General features: G+C 50.2%; 1 protein-coding gene across 1 annotated transcript in view; it reads left to right on the forward strand.

Moving 5' to 3' along the window:
- Positions 1–20909, forward strand: part of LOC311124375 (eukaryotic translation initiation factor 2-alpha kinase 3-like) — a 92129-nt gene extending 71220 nt beyond the window's left edge. The window contains 8 exon segments of the mRNA XM_084198536.1: positions 9426–9548; positions 12382–12528; positions 13229–13926; positions 13929–14092; positions 15107–15280; positions 17122–17223; positions 17838–17900; positions 20172–20909. Coding sequence (XP_084054662.1) covers positions 9426–9548; positions 12382–12528; positions 13229–13926; positions 13929–14092; positions 15107–15280; positions 17122–17223; positions 17838–17900; positions 20172–20357 — 1657 coding nt within the window. The 3' untranslated portion in view covers positions 20358–20909.
- The last annotated feature ends 441 nt before the right edge of the window (positions 20910–21350 follow it).

The following is a 21350-nucleotide window of genomic DNA, read 5'->3' on the forward strand; positions in this document are numbered from 1 at the left end:
ATAGCCCCCCCCCCCCAGTATTCATACTGTATAGTAGCTGATAGCCCCCCCAGTATTCATACTGTATAGTAGCTGATAGCCCCCCCCCCCAGTATTCATACTGTATAGTAGCTGATAGCCCCCCCAGTATTCATACTGTATAGTAGCTGATAGCCCCCCCAGTATTCATACTGTATAGTAGCTGATAGCCCCCCCCAGTATTCATACTGTATAGTAGCTGATAGCCCCCCAGTATTCATACTGTATAGTAGCTGATAGCCCCCCGTATTCATACTGTATAGTAGCTGATAGCCCCCCCCCAGTATTCATACTGTATAGTAGCTGATAGCCCCCCCAGTATTCATACTGTATAGTAGCTGATAGCCCCCCCCCGTATTCATACTGTATAGTAGCTGATAGCCCCCCATTATTCATACTGTATAGTAGCTGATAGCCCCCCCCCCCAGTATTCATACTCTATAGTAGCTGATAGCCCCCCCCCAGTATTCATACTGTATAATAGCTGATAGCCCCCCAGTATTCATACTGTATAGTAGCATATAGCCCCCCCCCTCCCAGTATTCATACTGTATAGTAGCTGATAGCCCCCCAGTATTCATACTGTATAGTAGCTGATAGCCCCCCCAGTATTCATAATGTATAGTAGCTGATAGCCCCCCAGTATTCATAATGTATAGTAGCTGATAGCCCCCCCCCCAGTATTCATACTGTATAGTAGCTGATAGCCCCCCAGTATTCATACTGTATAGTAGCTGAAAGCCCCCCCCCCCAGTATTCATACTGTATAGTAGCTGATAGCCCCCCAGTATTCATACTGTATAGTAGCTGATAGCCCCCCCCCCAGTATTCATACTGTATAGTAGCTGATAGCCCCCCAGTATTCATACTGTATAGTAGCTGATAGCCCCCCCCTCCCAGTATTCATACTGTATAGTAGCTGATAGCCCCCCAGTATTCATACTGTATAGTAGCTGATAGCCCCCCCAGTATTCATACTGTATAGTAGCTGATAGCCCCCCCCAGTATTCATACTGTATAGTAGCTGATAGCCCCCCCCAGTATTCATACTGTATAGTAGCTGATAGCCCCCCCCCCAGTATTCATACTGTATAGTAGCTGATAGCCCCCCCCAGTATTCATACTGTATAGTAGCTGATAGCCCCCCCCAGTATTCATACTGTATAGTAGCTGATAGCCCCCCCAGTATTCATACTGTATAGTAGCTGATAGCCCCCCCCAGTATTCATACTGTATAGTAGCTGATAGCCCCCCCCAGTATTCATACTGTATAGTAGCTGATAGCCCCCCCCCAGTATTCATACTGTATAGTAGCTGATAGCCCCCCCCAGTATTCATACTGTATAGTAGCTGATAGCCCCCCCCCCCAGTATTCATACTGTATAGTAGCTGATAGCCCCCCCCCCCCAGTATTCATACTGTATAGTAGCTGATAGCCCCCCCCCCAGTATTCATACTGTATAGTAGCTGATAGCCCCCCAGTATTCATACTGTATAGTAGCTGATAGCCCCCCCCCCAGTATTCATACTGTATAGTAGCTGATAGCCCCCCAGTATTCATTCATACTGTATAGTAGCTGATAGCCCCCCCCAGTATTCAGACTGTATAGTAGCTGATAGCCCCCCCCCCCAGTATTCATACTGTATAGTAGCTGATAGCCCCCCAGTATTCATACTGTATAGTAGCTGATAGCCCCCCCCCCCAGTATTCATACTGTATAGTAGCTGATAGCCCCCCCCCCCAGTATTCATACTGTATAGTAGCTGATAGCCCCCCCCAGTATTCATACTGTATAGTAGCTGATAGCCCCCCAGTATTCATACTGTATAGTAGCTGATAGCCCCCCCCCCAGTATTCATACTGTATAGTAGCTGATAGCCCCCCCCAGTATTCATACTGTATAGTAGCTGATAGCCCCCCAGTATTCATACTGTATAGTAGCTGATAGCCCCCCCCCCCCAGTATTCATACTGTATAGTAGCTGATAGCCCCCCCCCCAGTATTCATACTGTATAGTAGCTGATAGCCCCCCAGTATTCATACTGTATAGTAGCTGATAGCCCCCCCCCCAGTATTCATACTGTATAGTAGCTGATAGCCCCCCAGTATTCATACTGTATAGTAGCTGATAGCCCCCCCCCCCCAGTATTCATACTGTATAGTAGCTGATAGCTCCCCCCAGTATTCATACTGTATAGTAGCTGATAGCCCCCCAGTATTCATACTGTATAGTAGCTGATAGCCCCCCAGTATTCATACTGTATAGTAGCTGATAGCCCCCCCCCAGTATTCATACTGTATAGTAGCTGATAGCCCCCCCCCCAGTATTCATACTGTATAGTAGCTGATAGCCCCCCCCCCCAGTATTCATACTGTATAGTAGCTGATAGCCCCCCAGTATTCATACTGTATAGTAGCTGATAGCCCCCCCAGTATTCATACTGTATAGTAGCTGATAGCCCCCCCCCCCAGTATTCATACTGTATAGTAGCTGATAGCCCCCCCCCCAGTATTCATACTGTATAGTAGCTGATAGCCCCCCCCCCCAGTATTCATACTGTATAGTAGCTGATAGCCCCCCAGTATTCATACTGTATAGTAGCTGATAGCCCCCCCCCCAGTATTCATACTGTATAGTAGCTGATAGCCCCCCCCCCCAGTATTCATACTGTATAGTAGCTGATAGCCCCCCCCCCAGTATTCATACTGTATAGTAGCTGATAGCCCCCCAGTATTCATACTGTATAGTAGCTGATAGCCCCCCCCCAGTATTCATACTGTATAGTAGCTGATAGCCCCCCCCCCCAGTATTCATACTGTATAGTAGCTGATAGCCCCCCAGTATTCATACTGTATAGTAGCTGATAGCCCCCCAGTATTCATACTGTATAGTAGCTGATAGCCCCCCCCAGTATTCATACTGTATAGTAGCTGATAGCCCCCCAGTATTCATACTGTATAGTAGCTGATAGCCCCCCCACCAGTATTCATACTGTATAGTAGCTGATAGCCCCCCCCCCAGTATTCATACTGTATAGTAGCTGATAGCCCCCCCCCCAGTATTCATACTGTATAGTAGCTGATAGCCCCCCCCCCCAGTATTCATACTGTATAGTAGCTGATAGCCCCCCAGTATTCATACTGTATAGTAGCTGATAGCCCCCCCCCCCAGTATTCATACTGTATAGTAGCTGATAGCCCCCCCCCCCAGTATTCATACTGTATAGTAGCTGATAGCCCCCCAGTATTCATACTGTATAGTAGCTGATAGCCCCCCCCCCAGTATTCATACTGTATAGTAGCTGATAGCCCCCCCCCAGTATTCATACTGTATAGTAGCTGATAGCCCCCCCCCCCAGTATTCATACTGTATAGTAGCTGATAGCCCCCCAGTATTCATACTGTATAGTAGCTGATAGCCCCCCAGTATTCATACTGTATAGTAGCTGATAGCCCCCCCCCCCCCCAGTATTCATACTGTATAGTAGCTGATAGCCCCCCCCCCAGTATTCATACTGTATAGTAGCTGATAGCCCCCCAGTATTCATACTGTATAGTAGCTGATAGCCCCCCCCCCCCCAGTATTCATACTGTATAGTAGCTGATAGCCCCCCCCCCAGTATTCATACTGTATAGTAGCTGATAGCCCCCCCCCCCAGTATTCATACTGTATAGTAGCTGATAGCCCCCCAGTATTCATACTGTATAGTAGCTGATAGCCCCCCCCCCCAGTATTCATACTGTATAGTAGCTGATAGCCCCCCCCCCCCAGTATTCATACTGTATAGTAGCTGATAGCCCCCCAGTATTCATACTGTATAGTAGCTGATAGCCCCCCCCCAGTATTCATACTGTATAGTAGCTGATAGCCCCCCAGTATTCATACTGTATAGTAGCTGATAGCCCCCCGTATTCATACTGTATAGTAGCTGATAGCCCCCCCCCCAGTATTCATACTGTATAGTAGCTGATAGCCCCCCCAGTATTCATACTGTATAGTAGCTGATAGCCCCCCCCCCCGTATTCATACTGTATAGTAGCTGATAGCCCCCCATTATTCATACTGTATAGTAGCTGATAGCCCCCCCCCCCCCAGTATTCATACTCTATAGTAGCTGATAGCCCCCCCCCAGTATTCATACTGTATAATAGCTGATAGCCCCCCCAGTATTCATACTGTATAGTAGCATATAGCCCCCCCCTCCCAGTATTCATACTGTATAGTAGCTGATAGCCCCCCAGTATTCATACTGTATAGTAGCTGATAGCCCCCCCAGTATTCATAATGTATAGTAGCTGATAGCCCCCCAGTATTCATAATGTATAGTAGCTGATAGCCCCCCCCCCAGTATTCATACTGTATAGTAGCTGATAGCCCCCCCAGTATTCATACTGTATAGTAGCTGAAAGCCCCCCCCCCCAGTATTCATACTGTATAGTAGCTGATAGCCCCCCAGTATTCATACTGTATAGTAGCTGATAGCCCCCCCCCCAGTATTCATACTGTATAGTAGCTGATAGCCCCCCAGTATTCATACTGTATAGTAGCTGATAGCCCCCCCCTCCCAGTATTCATACTGTATAGTAGCTGATAGCCCCCCAGTATTCATACTGTATAGTAGCTGATAGCCCCCCCAGTATTCATACTGTATAGTAGCTGATAGCCCCCCCCAGTATTCATACTGTATAGTAGCTGATAGCCCCCCCCAGTATTCATACTGTATAGTAGCTGATAGCCCCCCCCCAGTATTCATACTGTATAGTAGCTGATAGCCCCCCCCCCAGTATTCATACTGTATAGTAGCTGATAGCCCCCCCCAGTATTCATACTGTATAGTAGCTGATAGCCCCCCCAGTATTCATACTGTATAGTAGCTGATAGCCCCCCCCAGTATTCATACTGTATAGTAGCTGATAGCCCCCCCCAGTATTCATACTGTATAGTAGCTGATAGCCCCCCCCCCAGTATTCATACTGTATAGTAGCTGATAGCCCCCCCCAGTATTCATACTGTATAGTAGCTGATAGCCCCCCCCCCCAGTATTCATACTGTATAGTAGCTGATAGCCCCCCCCCCAGTATTCATACTGTATAGTAGCTGATAGCCCCCCCCCCAGTATTCATACTGTATAGTAGCTGATAGCCCCCCAGTATTCATACTGTATAGTAGCTGATAGCCCCCCCCCCAGTATTCATACTGTATAGTAGCTGATAGCCCCCCAGTATTCATTCATACTGTATAGTAGCTGATAGCCCCCCCCAGTATTCATACTGTATAGTAGCTGATAGCCCCCCCCCCCAGTATTCATACTGTATAGTAGCTGATAGCCCCCCAGTATTCATACTGTATAGTAGCTGATAGCCCCCCCCCCCAGTATTCATACTGTATAGTAGCTGATAGCCCCCCCCCCCCAGTATTCATACTGTATAGTAGCTGATAGCCCCCCCCAGTATTCATACTGTATAGTAGCTGATAGCCCCCCAGTATTCATACTGTATAGTAGCTGATAGCCCCCCCCCCCAGTATTCATACTGTATAGTAGCTGATAGCCCCCCCCAGTATTCATACTGTATAGTAGCTGATAGCCCCCCCCCCAGTATTCATACTGTATAGTAGCTGATAGCCCCCCAGTATTCATACTGTATAGTAGCTGATAGCCCCCCCCCCCCAGTATTCATACTGTATAGTAGCTGATAGCCCCCCCCCCCCAGTATTCATACTGTATAGTAGCTGATAGCCCCCCCCCAGTATTCATACTGTATAGTAGCTGATAGCCCCCCAGTATTCATACTGTATAGTAGCTGATAGCCCCCCCCCCCAGTATTCATACTGTATAGTAGCTGATAGCCCCCCCCCCAGTATTCATACTGTATAGTAGCTGATAGCCCCCCAGTATTCATACTGTATAGTAGCTGATAGCCCCCCCCCAGTATTCATACTGTATAGTAGCTGATAGCCCCCCCAGTATTCATACTGTATAGTAGCTGATAGCCCCCCCCCCCAGTATTCATACTGTATAGTAGCTGATAGCTCCCCCCAGTATTCATACTGTATAGTAGCTGATAGCCCCCCCAGTATTCATACTGTATAGTAGCTGATAGCCCCCCAGTATTCATACTGTATAGTAGCTGATAGCCCCCCCCCAGTATTCATACTGTATAGTAGCTGATAGCCCCCCCCCCAGTATTCATACTGTATAGTAGCTGATAGCCCCCCCCCCCCCAGTATTCATACTGTATAGTAGCTGATAGCCCCCCAGTATTCATACTGTATAGTAGCTGATAGCCCCCCCCCCAGTATTCATACTGTATAGTAGCTGATAGCCCCCCCCCAGTATTCATACTGTATAGTAGCTGATAGCCCCCCCCAGTATTCATACTGTATAGTAGCTGATAGCCCCCCAGTATTCATACTGTATAGTAGCTGATAGCCCCCCCACCAGTATTCATACTGTATAGTAGCTGATAGCCCCCCCCCCCAGTATTCATACTGTATAGTAGCTGATAGCCCCCCCCCCCAGTATTCATACTGTATAGTAGCTGATAGCCCCCCAGTATTCATACTGTATAGTAGCTGATAGCCCCCCCCCAGTATTCATACTGTATAGTAGCTGATAGCCCCCCAGTATTCATACTGTATAGTAGCTGATAGCCCCCCCCCCCCAGTATTCATACTGTATAGTAGCTGATAGCTCCCCCCAGTATTCATACTGTATAGTAGCTGATAGCCCCCCAGTATTCATACTGTATAGTAGCTGATAGCCCCCCAGTATTCATACTGTATAGTAGCTGATAGCCCCCCCCCAGTATTCATACTGTATAGTAGCTGATAGCCCCCCCCCCAGTATTCATACTGTATAGTAGCTGATAGCCCCCCCCCCCCAGTATTCATACTGTATAGTAGCTGATAGCCCCCCAGTATTCATACTGTATAGTAGCTGATAGCCCCCCCCCAGTATTCATACTGTATAGTAGCTGATAGCCCCCCCCCAGTATTCATACTGTATAGTAGCTGATAGCCCCCCCCAGTATTCATACTGTATAGTAGCTGATAGCCCCCCAGTATTCATACTGTATAGTAGCTGATAGCCCCCCCACCAGTATTCATACTGTATAGTAGCTGATAGCCCCCCCCCCCAGTATTCATACTGTATAGTAGCTGATAGCCCCCCCCCCCAGTATTCATACTGTATAGTAGCTGATAGCCCCCCAGTATTCATACTGTATAGTAGCTGATAGCCCCCCCCCCCCCCAGTATTCATACTGTATAGTAGCTGATAGCCCCCCCCCCCCAGTATTCATACTGTATAGTAGCTGATAGCCCCCCCCCCAGTATTCATACTGTATAGTAGCTGATAGCCCCCCCCCCCCCCCAGTATTCATACTGTATAGTAGCTGATAGCCCCCCAGTATTCATACTGTATAGTAGCTGATAGCCCCCCCCCCCAGTATTCATACTGTATAGTAGCTGATAGCCCCCCCCCCCAGTATTCATACTGTATAGTAGCTGATAGCCCCCCCCCCCAGTATTCATACTGTATAGTAGCTGATAGCCCCCCAGTATTCATACTGTATAGTTGCTGATAGCCCCCCCCCAGTATTCATACTGTATAGTAGCTGATAGCCCCCCCCCTCCCAGTATTCATAGTGTATAGTAGCTGATAGCCCCCCAGTATTCATACTGTATAGTAGCTGATAGCCCCCCAGTATTCATACTGTATAGTAGCTGATAGCCCCCCCCCCCCCAGTATTCATACTGTATATTAGCTGATAGCCCCCCCCCAGTATTCATACTGTATAGTAGCTGATATCCCCCCAGTATTCATACTGTATAGTAGCTGATAGCCCCCCAGTATTCATACTGTATAGTAGCTGATAGCCCCCCAGTATTCATACTGTATAGTAGCTGATAGCCCCCCCCCCCCCAGTATTCATACTGTATAGTAGCTGATAGCCCCCCCAGACATACTCTAATTGTCCCTGAAACCCCACCTTTTCCTTAAAGCATTCTACACCAGACCCTCTCTGGGAAGAGTAGCAGTTGATTTAGGATCATATGGAGAGAAGGATCTGCCCCTCTTTGGGAAGATTAGCAACTGATTTAGGATCATATAGAGGGAAGGATCTGCCCCTCTTTGGGAAGAGTAGCAACTGATTTAGGATCATATAGAGGGAAGGATTTGTCCCTCTTTGGGAAGATTAGCAACTGATTTAGGATCATATAGAGGGAAGGATCTGTCCCTCTTTGGGAAGATTAGCAACTGATTTAGGATCATATGGAGGGAAGGATCTGTCCCTCTTTGGGAAGATTAGCAACTGATTTAGGATCATATAGAGGGAAGGATCTGCCCCTCTTTGGGAAGATTAGCAACTGATTTAGGATCATATAGAGGGAAGGATCTGCCCCTCTTTGGGAAGATTAGCAACTGATTTAGGATCATATAGAGGGAAGGATCTGTCCCTCTTTGGGAAGATTAGCAACTGATTTAGGATCATATAGAGGGAAGGATCTGCCCCTCTTTGGGAAGATTAGCAACTGATTTAGGATCATATAGAGGGAAGGATCTGCCCCTCTTTGGGAAGATTAGCAACTGATTTAGGATCATATAGAGGGAAGGATCTGTCCCTCTTTGGGAAGATTAGCAACTGATTTAGGATCATATAGAGGGAAGGATCTGTCCCTCTTTGGGAAGATTAGCAACTGATTTAGGATCATATAGAGGGAAGGATCTGTCCCTCTTTGGGAAGATTAGCAACTGATTTAGGATCATATAGAGGGAAGGATCTGTCCCTCTTTGGGAAGATTAGCAACTGATTTAGGATCATATGGAGGGAAGGATCTGCCCCTCTTTGGGAAGATTAGCAACTGATTTAGGATCATATAGAGGGAAGGATCTGTCCCTCTTTGGGAAGATTAGCAACTGATTTAGGATCATATAGAGGGAAGGATCTGTCCCTCTTTGGGAAGATTAGCAACTGATTTAGGATCATATGGAGGGAAGGATCTGCCCCTCTTTGGGAAGATTAGCAACTGATTTAGGATCATATAGAGGAAAGGATCTGTCCCTCTTTGGGAAGATTAGCAACTGATTTAGGATCATATAGAGGGAAGGATCTGTCCCTATTTGGGAAGATTAGCAACTGATTTAGGATCATAGGAGTTTGCAAGAAAGGAATTTCACTGTAGTTGTGGATGTGACTTTAAAACTTGAATATGGAGGGTGGGGACCCATGCAGCTCCTAGACAGCTGACCCCCAACCCCCACTAGAACTCTGACCCCTTTTTGTTAATACGATTTTCAGCAAGAGCAAAAGTCTCCTCTATAAAGTCATCCTCTTCTGTCTGTCTGTCTGTCTGTCTGTCTGTCTGTCTGTCTGTCTGTCTGTCTGTCTGTCTGTCCCCAAGGTACCTGACTGACTTTGAGCCGGTTCAGTGTCTGGGTAGAGGAGGATTTGGGGTCGTGTTTGAGGCCCGGAACAAGGTGGATGACTGCAACTACGCTATCAAGAGGATCCGCCTGCCCAACAGGTAACATCATTACAAACAACATCCACCTATGTACCTGTGTCTACTAACCCCACTAGCCTGTGTATTGACCAGGGGGTGATTCTACTAACCCCACTAGCCTGTGTATTGACCAGGGGGTGATTCTACTAACCCCACTAGCCTGTGTATTGACCAGGGGGTGATTCCACTAAACCACTAGCCTGTGTATTGACCAGGGGGTGATTCCACTAAACCACTAGCCTGTGTATTGACCAGGGGGTGATTCCACTAGCCTGTGTATTGACCAGGGGGTGATTCTACTAACCCCACTAGCCTGTGTATTGACCAGGGGGTGATTCCACTAGCCTGTGTATTGACCAGGGGGTGATTCTACTAGCCTGTGTATTGACCAGGGGGTGATTCCACTAGCCTGTGTATTGACCAGGGGGTGATTCCACTAACCCCACTAGCCTGTGTATTGACCAGGGGGTGATTCCACTAGCCTGTGTATTGACCAGGGGGTGATTCCACTAGCCTGTGTATTGACCAGGGGGTGATTCCACTAGCCTGTGTATTGACCAGGGGGTGATTCTACTAGCCTGTGTATTGACCAGGGGGTGATTCCACTAACCCCACTAGCCTGTGTATTGACCAGGGGGTGATTCCACTAACCCCACTAGCCTGTGTATTGACCAGGGGGTGATTCCACTAGCCCCACTAGCCTGTGTATTGACCAGGGGGTGATTCCACCAGCCTGTGTATTGACCAGGGGGTGATTCCACTAGCCTGTGTATTGACCAGGGGGTGATTCCACCAGCCTGTGTATTGACCAGGGGGTGATTCCACTAACCCCACTAGCCTGTGTATTGACCAGGGGGTGATTCTACTAGCCTGTGTATTGACCAGGGGGTGATTCCACTAACCTGTGTATTGACCAGGGGGTGATTCCACTAGCCTGTGTATTGACCAGGGGGTGATTCCACTAGCCTGTGTATTGACCAGGGGGTGATTCCACCAGCCTGTGTATTGACCAGGGGGTGATTCCACTAGCCTGTGTATTGACCAGGGGGTGATTCCACTAGCCTGTGTATTGACCAGGGGGTGATTCCACCAGCCTGTGTATTGACCAGGGGGTGATTCCACTAAACCACTAGCCTGTGTATTGACCAGGGGGTGATTCCACTAACCCCACTAGCCTGTGTATTGACCAGGGGGTGATTCTACTAGCCTGTGTATTGACCAGGGGGTGATTCCACCAGCCTGTGTATTGACCAGGGGGTGATTCCACTAGCCTGTGTATTGACCAGGGGGTGATTCCACCAGCCTGTGTATTGACCAGGGGGTGATTCCACTAAACCACTAGCCTGTGTATTGACCAGGGGGTGATTCCACTAACCCCACTAGCCTGTGTATTGACCAGGGGGTGATTCCACTAGCCTGTGTATTGACCAGGGGGTGATTCCACTAGCCTGTGTATTGACCAGGGGGTGATTCCACTAACCCCACTAGCCTGTGTATTGACCAGGGGGTGATTCCACTAACCTGTGTATTGACCAGGGGGTGATTCTACTAACCTGTGTATTGACCAGGGGGTGATTCCACTAGCCTGTGTATTGACCAGGGGGTGATTCCACTAGCCTGTGTATTGACCAGGGGGTGATTCCACTAACCCCACTAGCCTGTGTATTGACCAGGGGGTGATTCCACTAAACCACTAGCCTGTGTATTGACCAGGGGGTGATTCCACTAAACCACTAGCCTGTGTATTGACCAGGGGGTGATTCCACTAACCCCACTAGCCTGTGTATTGACCAGGGGGTGATTCCACTAGCCTGTGTATTGACCAGGGGGTGATTCCACTAACCTGTGTATTGACCAGGGGGTGATTCCACTAGCCTGTGTATTGACCAGGGGGTGATTCCACTAGCCTGTGTATTGACCAGGGGGTGATTCCACTAACCCCACTAACCTGTGTATTGACCAGGGGGTGATTCTACTAACCCCACTAGCCTGTGTATTGACCAGGGGGTGATTCCACTAACCCCACTAACCTGTGTATTGACCAGGGGGTGATTCTACTAACCCCACTAGCCTGTGTATTGACCAGGGGGTGATTCTACTAACCCCACTAGCCTGTGTATTGACCAGGGGGTGATTCTACTAGCCTGTGTATTGACCAGGGGGTGATTCCACCAGCCTGTGTATTGACCAGGGGGTGATTCCACTAGCCTGTGTATTGACCAGGGGGTGATTCCACTAACCCCACTAACCTGTGTATTGACCAGGGGGTGATTCCACCAGCCTGTGTATTGACCAGGGGGTGATTCCACTAACCCCACTAGCCTGTGTATTGACCAGGGGGTGATTCCACCAGCCTGTGTATTGACCAGGGGGTGATTCCACCAGCCTGTGTATTGACCAGGGGGTGATTCTACTAGCCTGTGTATTGACCAGGGGGTGATTCCACCAGCCTGTGTATTGACCAGGGGGTGATTCCACTAACCCCACTAGCCTGTGTATTGACCAGGGGGTGATTCTACTAGCCTGTGTATTGACCAGGGGGTGATTCCACTAGCCTGTGTATTGACCAGGGGGTGATTCCACTAGCCTGTGTATTGACCAGGGGGTGATTCCACTAGCCTGTGTATTGACCAGGGGGTGATTCTACTAACCCCACTAGCCTGTGTATTGACCAGGGGGTGATTCTACTAGCCTGTGTATTGACCAGGGGGTGATTCTACTAGCCTGTGTATTGACCAGGGGGTGATTCCACTAGCCTGTGTATTGACCAGGGGGTGATTCTACTAGCCTGTGTATTGACCAGGGGGTGATTCCACCAGCCTGTGTATTGACCAGGGTGTCTTCAACCCAACAGAGAGCTAGCCAGGGAGAAGGTGATGCGAGAGGTGAAGGCTCTTGCCAAGCTCGAACACCCAGGGATCATCCGTTACTTCAACGCCTGGCAGGAGAGCCCCCCAGAGGGCTGGCAGGAGGGCCAGGACCAGCGCTGGCTGGAGGAGAGGTAGGAACTATAACCGTGTAACACCAGGCAGGAGAGCCCCCCAGAGGGCTGGCAGGAGGGCCAGGACCAGCGCTGGCTGGAGGAGAGGTAGGAACCATAATGATGTTACACCAGGTAGGAACTATAACCGTGTAACACCAGGCAGGAGAGCCCCCCAGAGGGCTGGCAGGAGGGCCAAGACCAGCGCTGGCTGGAGGAGAGGTAGGAACCATAATGATGTTACACCAGGTAGGAACTATAACCGTGTAACACCAGGCAGGAGAGCCCCCCAGAGGGCTGGCAGGAGGGCCAAGACCAGCGCTGGCTGGAGGAGAGGTAGGAACCATAATGATGTTACACCAGGTAGGAACTATAACCGTGTAACACCAGGCAGGAGAGCCCCCCAGAGGGCTGGCAGGAGGGCCAGGACCAGCGCTGGCTGGAGGAGAGGTAGGAACCATAATGATGTTACACCAGGTAGGAACTATAACCGTGTAACACCAGGCAGGAGAGCCCCCCCTAAGGGCTGGCAGGAGGACATTTTTGTCTGCCATGATTGTCATCAGAAATCGCCAGCTTTTAATTGAGTGAGAGTCACAGCTATGTTTGTAGAACTCCTTGTTTCTTGGCTCCATCTTGTTTTAATGATGGTTGAAACCATTTCCATTCCTAATGTTGAAGTTTATAAAGTAATATAATAATATTTCTCTCTCTCTCTCAGCACTACCGACTGGCCACAGAGCTCCCCCGACCACATGGAGGTGCTGTCTGTCAAAGTGCCCATCTCTTCTGTGTCTGGGCTGGGCGGGGCCTTCATCACTGACCACGACCAATCCATGCTCTTCAGCTCCGCAGGCGGGGCCATGGGATTTGGCGGTGGGGCTATGGACTTCAGAGTCGGGTCTGACCTCCCCTTCCCACTTCTGAATGGTCAGGACAGTATGATGTCAGAGCTGGATAGCCAACCAGACCCGGAGGCCTCGGCTTCAGACACGCCCCACTCCTTTGAGCTGTGCCCCCCCCGCGGCCCCAGCGACTGCACCTCGTCCTCTTTCGACATCGTGTTCGAGGACTCAGGCTGCGACCGCGACGCCGACCCCGACCCTGAGGTCACGACCCCCTCAGGAGCCTCTGGATTGGCCAGTCCCCCGCTCACTGAGAAGGCTATCCCCTCCTCCTCCCACACCAGAGGAGCAGACCCTCTCCCCGTACCCACCATACCCTCCTCTCCCTCTATCCCTTCCTCCTCCTCCCACACCAGAGGAGCAGACCCTCTCCCCGTACCCACCATACCCTCCTCTACCTCTATCCCTTCCTCCTCCTCTCCTCCACGCCCCACCTCCCTCTCCCTCTGCCTGGTCCCCAGCCCCTCCCGGACCCCCCCAGCCCCGCGGCCCCAGCCCTCTCCTAAGGTGTACCTGTAATCCAGATGCAGCTGTGTCGTAAAGACACCTTGAAGGATTGGATGTCTCAGAGATGTCTGCCTGAACAAAGGGAACATTCTCAGTGTCTGGGCATATTTCTGCAGATCTCAGAGGCCGTTCACTTCCTCCATAACAAGGGCCTGATGCACAGAGATCTCAAGGTGAGAACATAGACACAGATACACACACGCAACGGACACACACTCCCACACAATCCCCAACCCCCCCCCCGACCAGTTACTAACTCTCCTCTCCTCTTTCTCTCTCTCTCTCTCTCTCTCTCTCTCTTCTCTTCTCTCTCTCTCTCTCTCTCTCTCTCTCTCTCTCTCTCTCTCTCTCTCTGTCTCTCTCTCTCTCTCTCTCTCTCTCTCTCTGTCTCTCTCTCTCTCTCTCTCTCTCTCTCTCTCTCTCTCTCTCCTCTCTTCTCCTCTCCTCTCCCCCTCCTCCTCCCTCTTCTCTCTCTCTCTCCTCTCTTCTCCTCTCCTCTCTCCCCCTCCTCCTCTCTCCTCTCTCTCTCTCTCTCTCTCTCTCTCTCTCTCTCTCTCTCTCTCTCTCTCTCTTCTCTCTCTCTCCTCTCCTCTCTCCCCCCTCCTCTCTCTCTCTCTCTCTCCTCTCTTTCTCCTCTCCTCTCTCCCCCTCCTCCTCTCTCCTCTCTCTCTCTCTCTCTCTCTCTCGCTCTCTCTCTCTCTCTCTCCTCTCTTCTCCTCTCCTCTCTCCCCCTCCTCCTCTCTCCTCTCTCTCTTCTCTCTCTCTCTCTCTCTCTCTCGCTCTCTCTCTCTCTCTCCTCTCTTCTCCTCTCCTCTCTCCCCTCCTCCTCTCTCCTCTCTCTCTCTCTCCTCTCTTCTCCTCTCTCCTCTCTCTCTCTCTCTCTCTCTCTCTCTCTCCTCTCTCTCTCTCTCTCTCTCTCTCTCTCTCTCTCTCTCCTCTCTTCTCCTCTCCTCTCTCCCCTCCTCCTCTCTCTCTCTCTCTCTCCTCTCTTCTCCTCTCCTCTCCCCCTCCTCTCTCTCCTCTCTCTCTTCTCTCTCTCTCTCTCGCTCTCTCTCTCTCTCTCTCCTCTCTTCTCCTCTCCTCTCTCCCCCTCCTCCTCTCTCTCTCTCTCTCTCTCTCTCTCTCTCTCTCTCTCTCTCTCTCTCTCTCCCCCTCCTCTCCTCTCTCCCCCCTCCTCTCTCCTCCAGCCCTCCAATATCTTCTTTACAGTGGATGATGTGGTGAAGGTTGGAGACTTTGGTCTGGTGACAGCCATGGACCAGGAAGATGATGAGGATGAACCAGGACCCTTGACCCCCATGCCCAGCTATGCCCGTCACACCGGACAAGTTGGCACCAAACTATACATGAGCCCAGAACAGGTAAGGCCAAACACACACTACATGTCTACATGTATGTGGACATCTCGTCGAACATCTCATTCCAAAATCATGGGCATTAATATGGAGTTGGTCCCCCCTTTGCTGCTATAACAGCCTCCACTCTTCTGGGAAGGCTTTCCACTAGATGTTGGAACATTGCTGCAGGGACTGACTTGTTGGAAAGGTGGCATCCTATGACGGTGCCACGTTGATAGTCAGTAAGCTCTTCAGTAAGGCCATTCTACTGCCAATGTTTGTCTATGGAGATTGCATGGCTGTGTGCTTGATTTTATATATTGTCAGCAACGGGTTTCTGAAATAGCCAAATCCACTAATTTGAAGGGCTGTCCACATACTGCTGTATATATCATGTACATATTTAATCACACTCCCAGGATTCCCTGGGTCATCCTGTTTCACCCTGTCCTGGTCCATCCTGGTCCATCCTGGTTTATCCTGGTTTACCCTGTCCTGGTTCACCCTGTCCTGGTTCATCCTGGTTCACCCTGTCCTGGTTCACCCTGTCCTGGTTCATCCTGGTCCACCCTGTCCTGGTCCATCCTGGTTCACCCTGGTTTATCCTGGTTTACCCTGTCCTGGTTCACCCTTTTTGGTTCACCCTGTTCTGGTTCATCCTGGTTCACCCTGTCCTGGTTCATCCTGGTCTGGTTCATCCTGGTTCACCCTGTCCTGGTTCACCCTGTTCTGGTTCATCCTGGTTCACCCTGGTCTGGTTCATCCTGGTTCACCCTGTCCTGGTTCATCCTGGTTCACCCTGTCCTGGTTCATCCTGGTTCACCCTGTCCTGGTTCATCCTGGTTCACCCTGTCCTGGTTCATCCTGGTTCACCCTGTCCTGGTTCATCCTGGTTCACCCTGGTTTATCCTGGTTTACCCTGTCCTGGTTCACCCTTTTTGGTTCACCCTGTTCTGGTTCATCCTGGTTCACCCTGTTCTGGATCATCCTGGTTCACCCTGTCCTGGTTCATCCTGGTTCACCCTGTTCTGGTTCATCCTGGTTCACCCTGTCCTGGTTCATCCTGGTTCACCCTGTCCTGGTTCACCCTGGTCTGGTTCATCCTGGTTCACCCTGTCCTGGTTCATCCTGGTCTGGTTCATCCTGGTTCACCCTGTCCTGGTCCATCCTGGTTCACCCTGTCCTGGTTCATCCTGGTTCACCCTGGTCTGGTCCATCCTGGTTCACCCTGTCCTGGTTCATCCTGGTTCACCCTGGTCTGGTTCATCCTGGTTCACCCTGTCCTGGTTCATCCTGGTTCACCCTGTCCTGGTTCATCCTGGTTCACCCTGGTCTGGTCCATCCTGGTTCACCCTGTCCTGGTTCATCCTGGTTCACCCTGGTCTGGTTCATCCTGGTTCACCCTGTCCTGGTTCACCCTGTCCTGGTTCATCCTGGTTCACCCTGTCCTGGTTCATCCTGGTTCACCCTGGTCTGGTTCATCCTGGTTCACCCTGGTCTGGTTCATCCTGGTTCACCCTGGTCTGGTTCATCCTGGTTCACCCTGTCCTGGTTCATCCTGGTTCACCCTGGTCTGGTTCATCCTGGTTCACCCTGTCCTGGTTCACCCTGGTCTGGTTCACCCTGTCCTGGTTCATCCTGGTCTGGTTCATCCTGGTTCACCCTGGTCTGGTCCATCCTGGTTCACCCTGTCCTAGTATATGTAATATATATTTTAGATTGGTAAACTGTCTGTCTGGTAACTCCTACTATTAGACTCGTAGAGCTGTGTAGAGCTGTAACCGAGATGTCTATCTGTTACCCTGAACTGTGCAGTCTTATAGATTAGAGATGTTTACCCTAACCTTCCTCTCTCTCCTCTCCAGTTGTCTGGTAACCTGTACTCTCACAAAGTGGACATCTACTCTCTGGGTCTGATCCTGTTTGAACTGCTCTGTCCCTTCAGGACACAGATGGAGAGAGTCAGGGTGAGTAGTGCCACAGTATTGTCTATGGTATGTTATATATAGACTGACTGAAGTTATATATTGTCTATGGTATCATGTTGATCTCCAGACTCTAACTGAAGTTATATATTGTCTATGGTATCATGTTGATCTATAGACTGACTGAAGTTATATATTGTCTATGGTATCATGTTGATCTCCAGACTCTAACTGAAGTTATATATTGTCTATGGTATCATGTTGATCTCCAGACTCTAACTGAAGTTATATATTGTCTATGGTATCATGTTGATCTCCAGACTCTAACTGAAGTTATATATTGTCTATGGTATCATGTTGATCTCCAGACTCTAACTGAAGTTATATATTGTCTATGGTATCATGTTGATCTCCAGACTCTAACTGAAGTTATATATTGTCTATGGTATCATGTTGATCTCCAGACTCTAACTGAAGTTATATATTGTCTATGGTATCATGTTGATCTCCAGACTCTAACTGAAGTTATATATTGTCTATGGTATCATGTTGATCTCCAGACTCTAACTGAAGTTATATATTGTCTATGGTATCATGTTGATCTCCAGACTCTAACTGAAGTTATATATTGTCTATGGTATCATGTTGATCTCCAGACTCTAACTGAAGTCCGAGGGCTGCAGTTTCCTGCTGTCTTTTCCAAGAACAACGTCCAGGAGGTAAGTAGTGTTTCTCTGCTGTGTGTCTGGCTCCTCCTACTGTCTCTGGCTCCTCCTACTGTCTCTGGCTCCTCCTACTGTCTCTGGCTCCTCCTACTGTCTCTGCTGTGTGTCTGGCTCCTCCTACTGTCTCTGCTGTGTGTCTGGCTCCTCCTACTGTCTCTGGCTCCTCCTACTGTCTCTGGCTCCTCCTACTGTCTCTGCTGTGTGTCTGGCTCCTCCTACTGTCTCTGGCTCCTCCTACTGTCTCTGGCTCCTCCTACTGTCTCTGCTGTGTGTCTGGCTCCTCCTACTGTCTCTGCTGTGTGTCTGGCTCCTCCTACTGTCTCTGGCTCCTCCTACTGTCTCTGCTGTGTGTCTGGCTCCTCCTACTGTCTCTGGCACCTCCTACTGTCTCTGGCTCCTCCTACTGTCTCTGCTGTGTGTCTGGCTCCTCCTACTGTCTCTGGCTCCTCCTACTGTCTCTGGCTCCTCCTACTGTCTCTGCTGTGTGTCTGGCTCCTCCTACTGTCTCTGGCTCCTCCTACTGTCTCTGGCTCCTCCTACTGTATATGGCTCCTCCTACTGTCTCTGGCTCCTCCTACTGTCTCTGGCTCCTCCTACTGTCTCTGCTGTGTGTCTGGCTCCTCCTACTGTCTCTGCTGTGTGTCTGGCTCCTCCTACTGTCTCTGGCTCCTCCTACTGTCTCTGCTGTGTGTCTGGCTCCTCCTACTGTCTCTGGCACCTCCTACTGTCTCTGGCTCCTCCTACTGTCTCTGGCTCCTCCTACTGTCTCTGCTGTGTGTCTGGCTCCTCCTACTGTCTCTGCTGTGTGTCTGGCTCCTCCTACTGTCTCTGGCTCCTCCTACTGTCTCTGGCTCCTCCTACTGTCTCTGCTGTGTGTCTGGCTCCTCCTACTGTCTCTGGCTCCTCCTACTGTCTCTGGCTCCTCCTACTGTATATGGCTCCTCCTACTGTCTCTGGCTCCTCCTACTGTCTCTGGCTCCTCCTACTGTCTCTGCTGTGTGTCTGGCTCCTCCTACTATCTCTGGCTCCTCCTACTGTCTCTGGCTCCTCCTACTGTCTCTGCTGTGTGTCTGGCTCCTCCTACTATCTCTGGCTCCTCCTACTGTCTCTGGCTCCTCCTACTGTCTCTGGCTCCTCCTACTGTCTCTGGCTCCTCCTACTGTCTCTGGCACCTCCTACTGTCTCTGCTGTGTGTCTGGCTCCTCCTACTGTCTCTGGCTCCTCCTACTGTCTCTGGCACCTCCTACTGTCTCTGCTGTGTGTCTGGCTCCTCCTACTGTCTCTGGCTCCTCCTACTGTCTCTGGCTCCTCCTACTGTCTCTGCTGTGTGTCTGGCTCCTCCTACTGTCTCTGGCTCCTCCTACTGTCTCTGGCTACTCCTACTGTCTCTGGCTCCTCCTACTGTCTCTGGCTCCTCCTACTGTCTCTGGCACCTCCTACTGTCTCTGCTGTGTGTCTGGCTCCTCCTACTGTCTCTGGCTCCTCCTACTGTCTCTGGCACCTCCTACTGTCTCTGCTGTGTGTCTGGCTCCTCCTACTATCTCTGGCTCCTCCTACTGTCTATGGCTCCTCCTACTGTCTCTGCTGTGTGTCTGGCTCCTCCTACTGTCTCTGGCTCCTCCTACTGTCTCTGGCTCCTCCTACTGTCTCTGGCTCCTCCTACTGTCTCTGGCTCCTCCTACTGTCTCTGGCTCCTCCTACTGTCTCTGGCTCCTCCTACTGTCTCTGCTGTGTGTCTGGCTCCTCCTACTATCTCTGGCTCCTCCTACTGTCTCTGGCTCCTCCTACTGTCTCTGCTGTGTGTCTGGCTCCTCCTACTGTCTCTGGCTCCTCCTACTGTCTCTGGCTCCTCCTACTGTCTCTGGCACCTCCTACTGTCTCTGCTGTGTGTCTGGCTCCTCCTACTGTCTCTGGCTCCTCCTACTGTCTCTGGCACCTCCTACTGTCTCTGCTGTGTGTCTGGCTCCTCCTACTGTCTCTGGCTCCTCCTACTGTCTCTGGCTCCTCCTACTGTCTCTGCTGTGTGTCTGCTTCTATCTCCAGGTCAAAAAGGAGAATTAAATAAAAGGTGAAAACACTGTTCCAAAGCTTGATACAATAATATCATAGATGGAATAAAATACATGTACTATTCTTAAGAAATGAATAAGTATTTTATATGATCAGTTGGGTGTGTTTTTGTGATTGATCAGTTCATGTTTAGATGATCATGAAGTGTGTGTGGTGTCATGAACCCTGACGTGCCTCCTCTCCTGTGTCCTCTAGCTGGGCATGGTCCGTAGCATGTTGTCCCGTAACCCGGCCGAGCGTCCCGAGGCCGCTGACATCACAGAGGAGCCTCTGTTTCAGGAACTGGAAGTCCCGTGTCGCCAGGCGGTCCGACAACGATCCCGGACATACAGCGCCTCGTCTGCTGGATGGCCTGCACGTACCTCTACTGCTTCCTCCTGAACACACACACACACACACACACACACACACACACACACACACACACACACACACACACCAGTCTCCTCTGCTCCCCCATCACACCAGTCTACTGCCTGACGTATATTATATGTAATTGTCTATGAAGAGCAGTTACTGAAGATACCATTCAGCCAGTCAACTCTCCAAAACTCTCCCTTCTCCCTCCTAAACACCACCAAAGAGACCCTGTATGACGTCTGTCTCTCACATCGTTCCCACCAGTAACCTACTACTGTATCCATCTCTCCCTCGTGCTGAACCCTGTACCATATCTACAGGACACCCTGTCCTAACATGAATGTCCTTAACAACTCGTAACTGGAGGCTGAGAACTGGAGGCTGAGAACTGGAGGCTGAGAACTGGAGGCTGAGAACTGGAGGCTGAGAACTGGAGGCTGAGAACTGGAGGCTGAGACAGACATGCCTGACTTGGGAGAAAATCATTTTCCTGCTTGTTCTGTTTGAGATAATGAGATGTCTTGCTTAGGCCTTAAGAGGTTTGGGAGGTGTTTAACTGCCTTGGGGGTTTGGGAATGAGAGGAGGGGGTTTGGGAATGAGAGGAGGGGGTTTGGGAATGAGAGGAGGGGGTTTGGGAATGAGAGGAGGGGGTTTGGGAATGAGAGGAGGGGGTTTGGGAATGAGAGGAGGGGGTTTGGGAGTGAGAGGAGGGGGTTTGGGAATGAGAGGAGGGGGTTTGGGAATGAGAGGAGGGGGTTTGGGAATGAGAGGAGGGGGTTTGGGAATGAGAGGAGGGGGTTTGGGAATGAGAGGAGGGGGTTTGGGAATGCATCATATATGTGACCTGCCTTGGACCTGGGGACCTGCTCTGCTCTCTACTAGAATGAATGGGTGGTGCTGGGTCACGTTACTATAGCAACTATGATGGGAACCAGAGGGGTGGATGTACCATGCTGTCAGGACTGAGTTCCTCTATCTTATTTTGTGTAAAAGTTAAAAAGTAAACTGTTTAA

The sequence above is a fragment of the Coregonus lavaretus genome (genome assembly GCF_964263955.1).
Source record: "Coregonus lavaretus genome assembly, contig: HAP1_SCAFFOLD_517, whole genome shotgun sequence".
NCBI lineage: Eukaryota > Metazoa > Chordata > Actinopteri > Salmoniformes > Salmonidae > Coregonus > Coregonus lavaretus.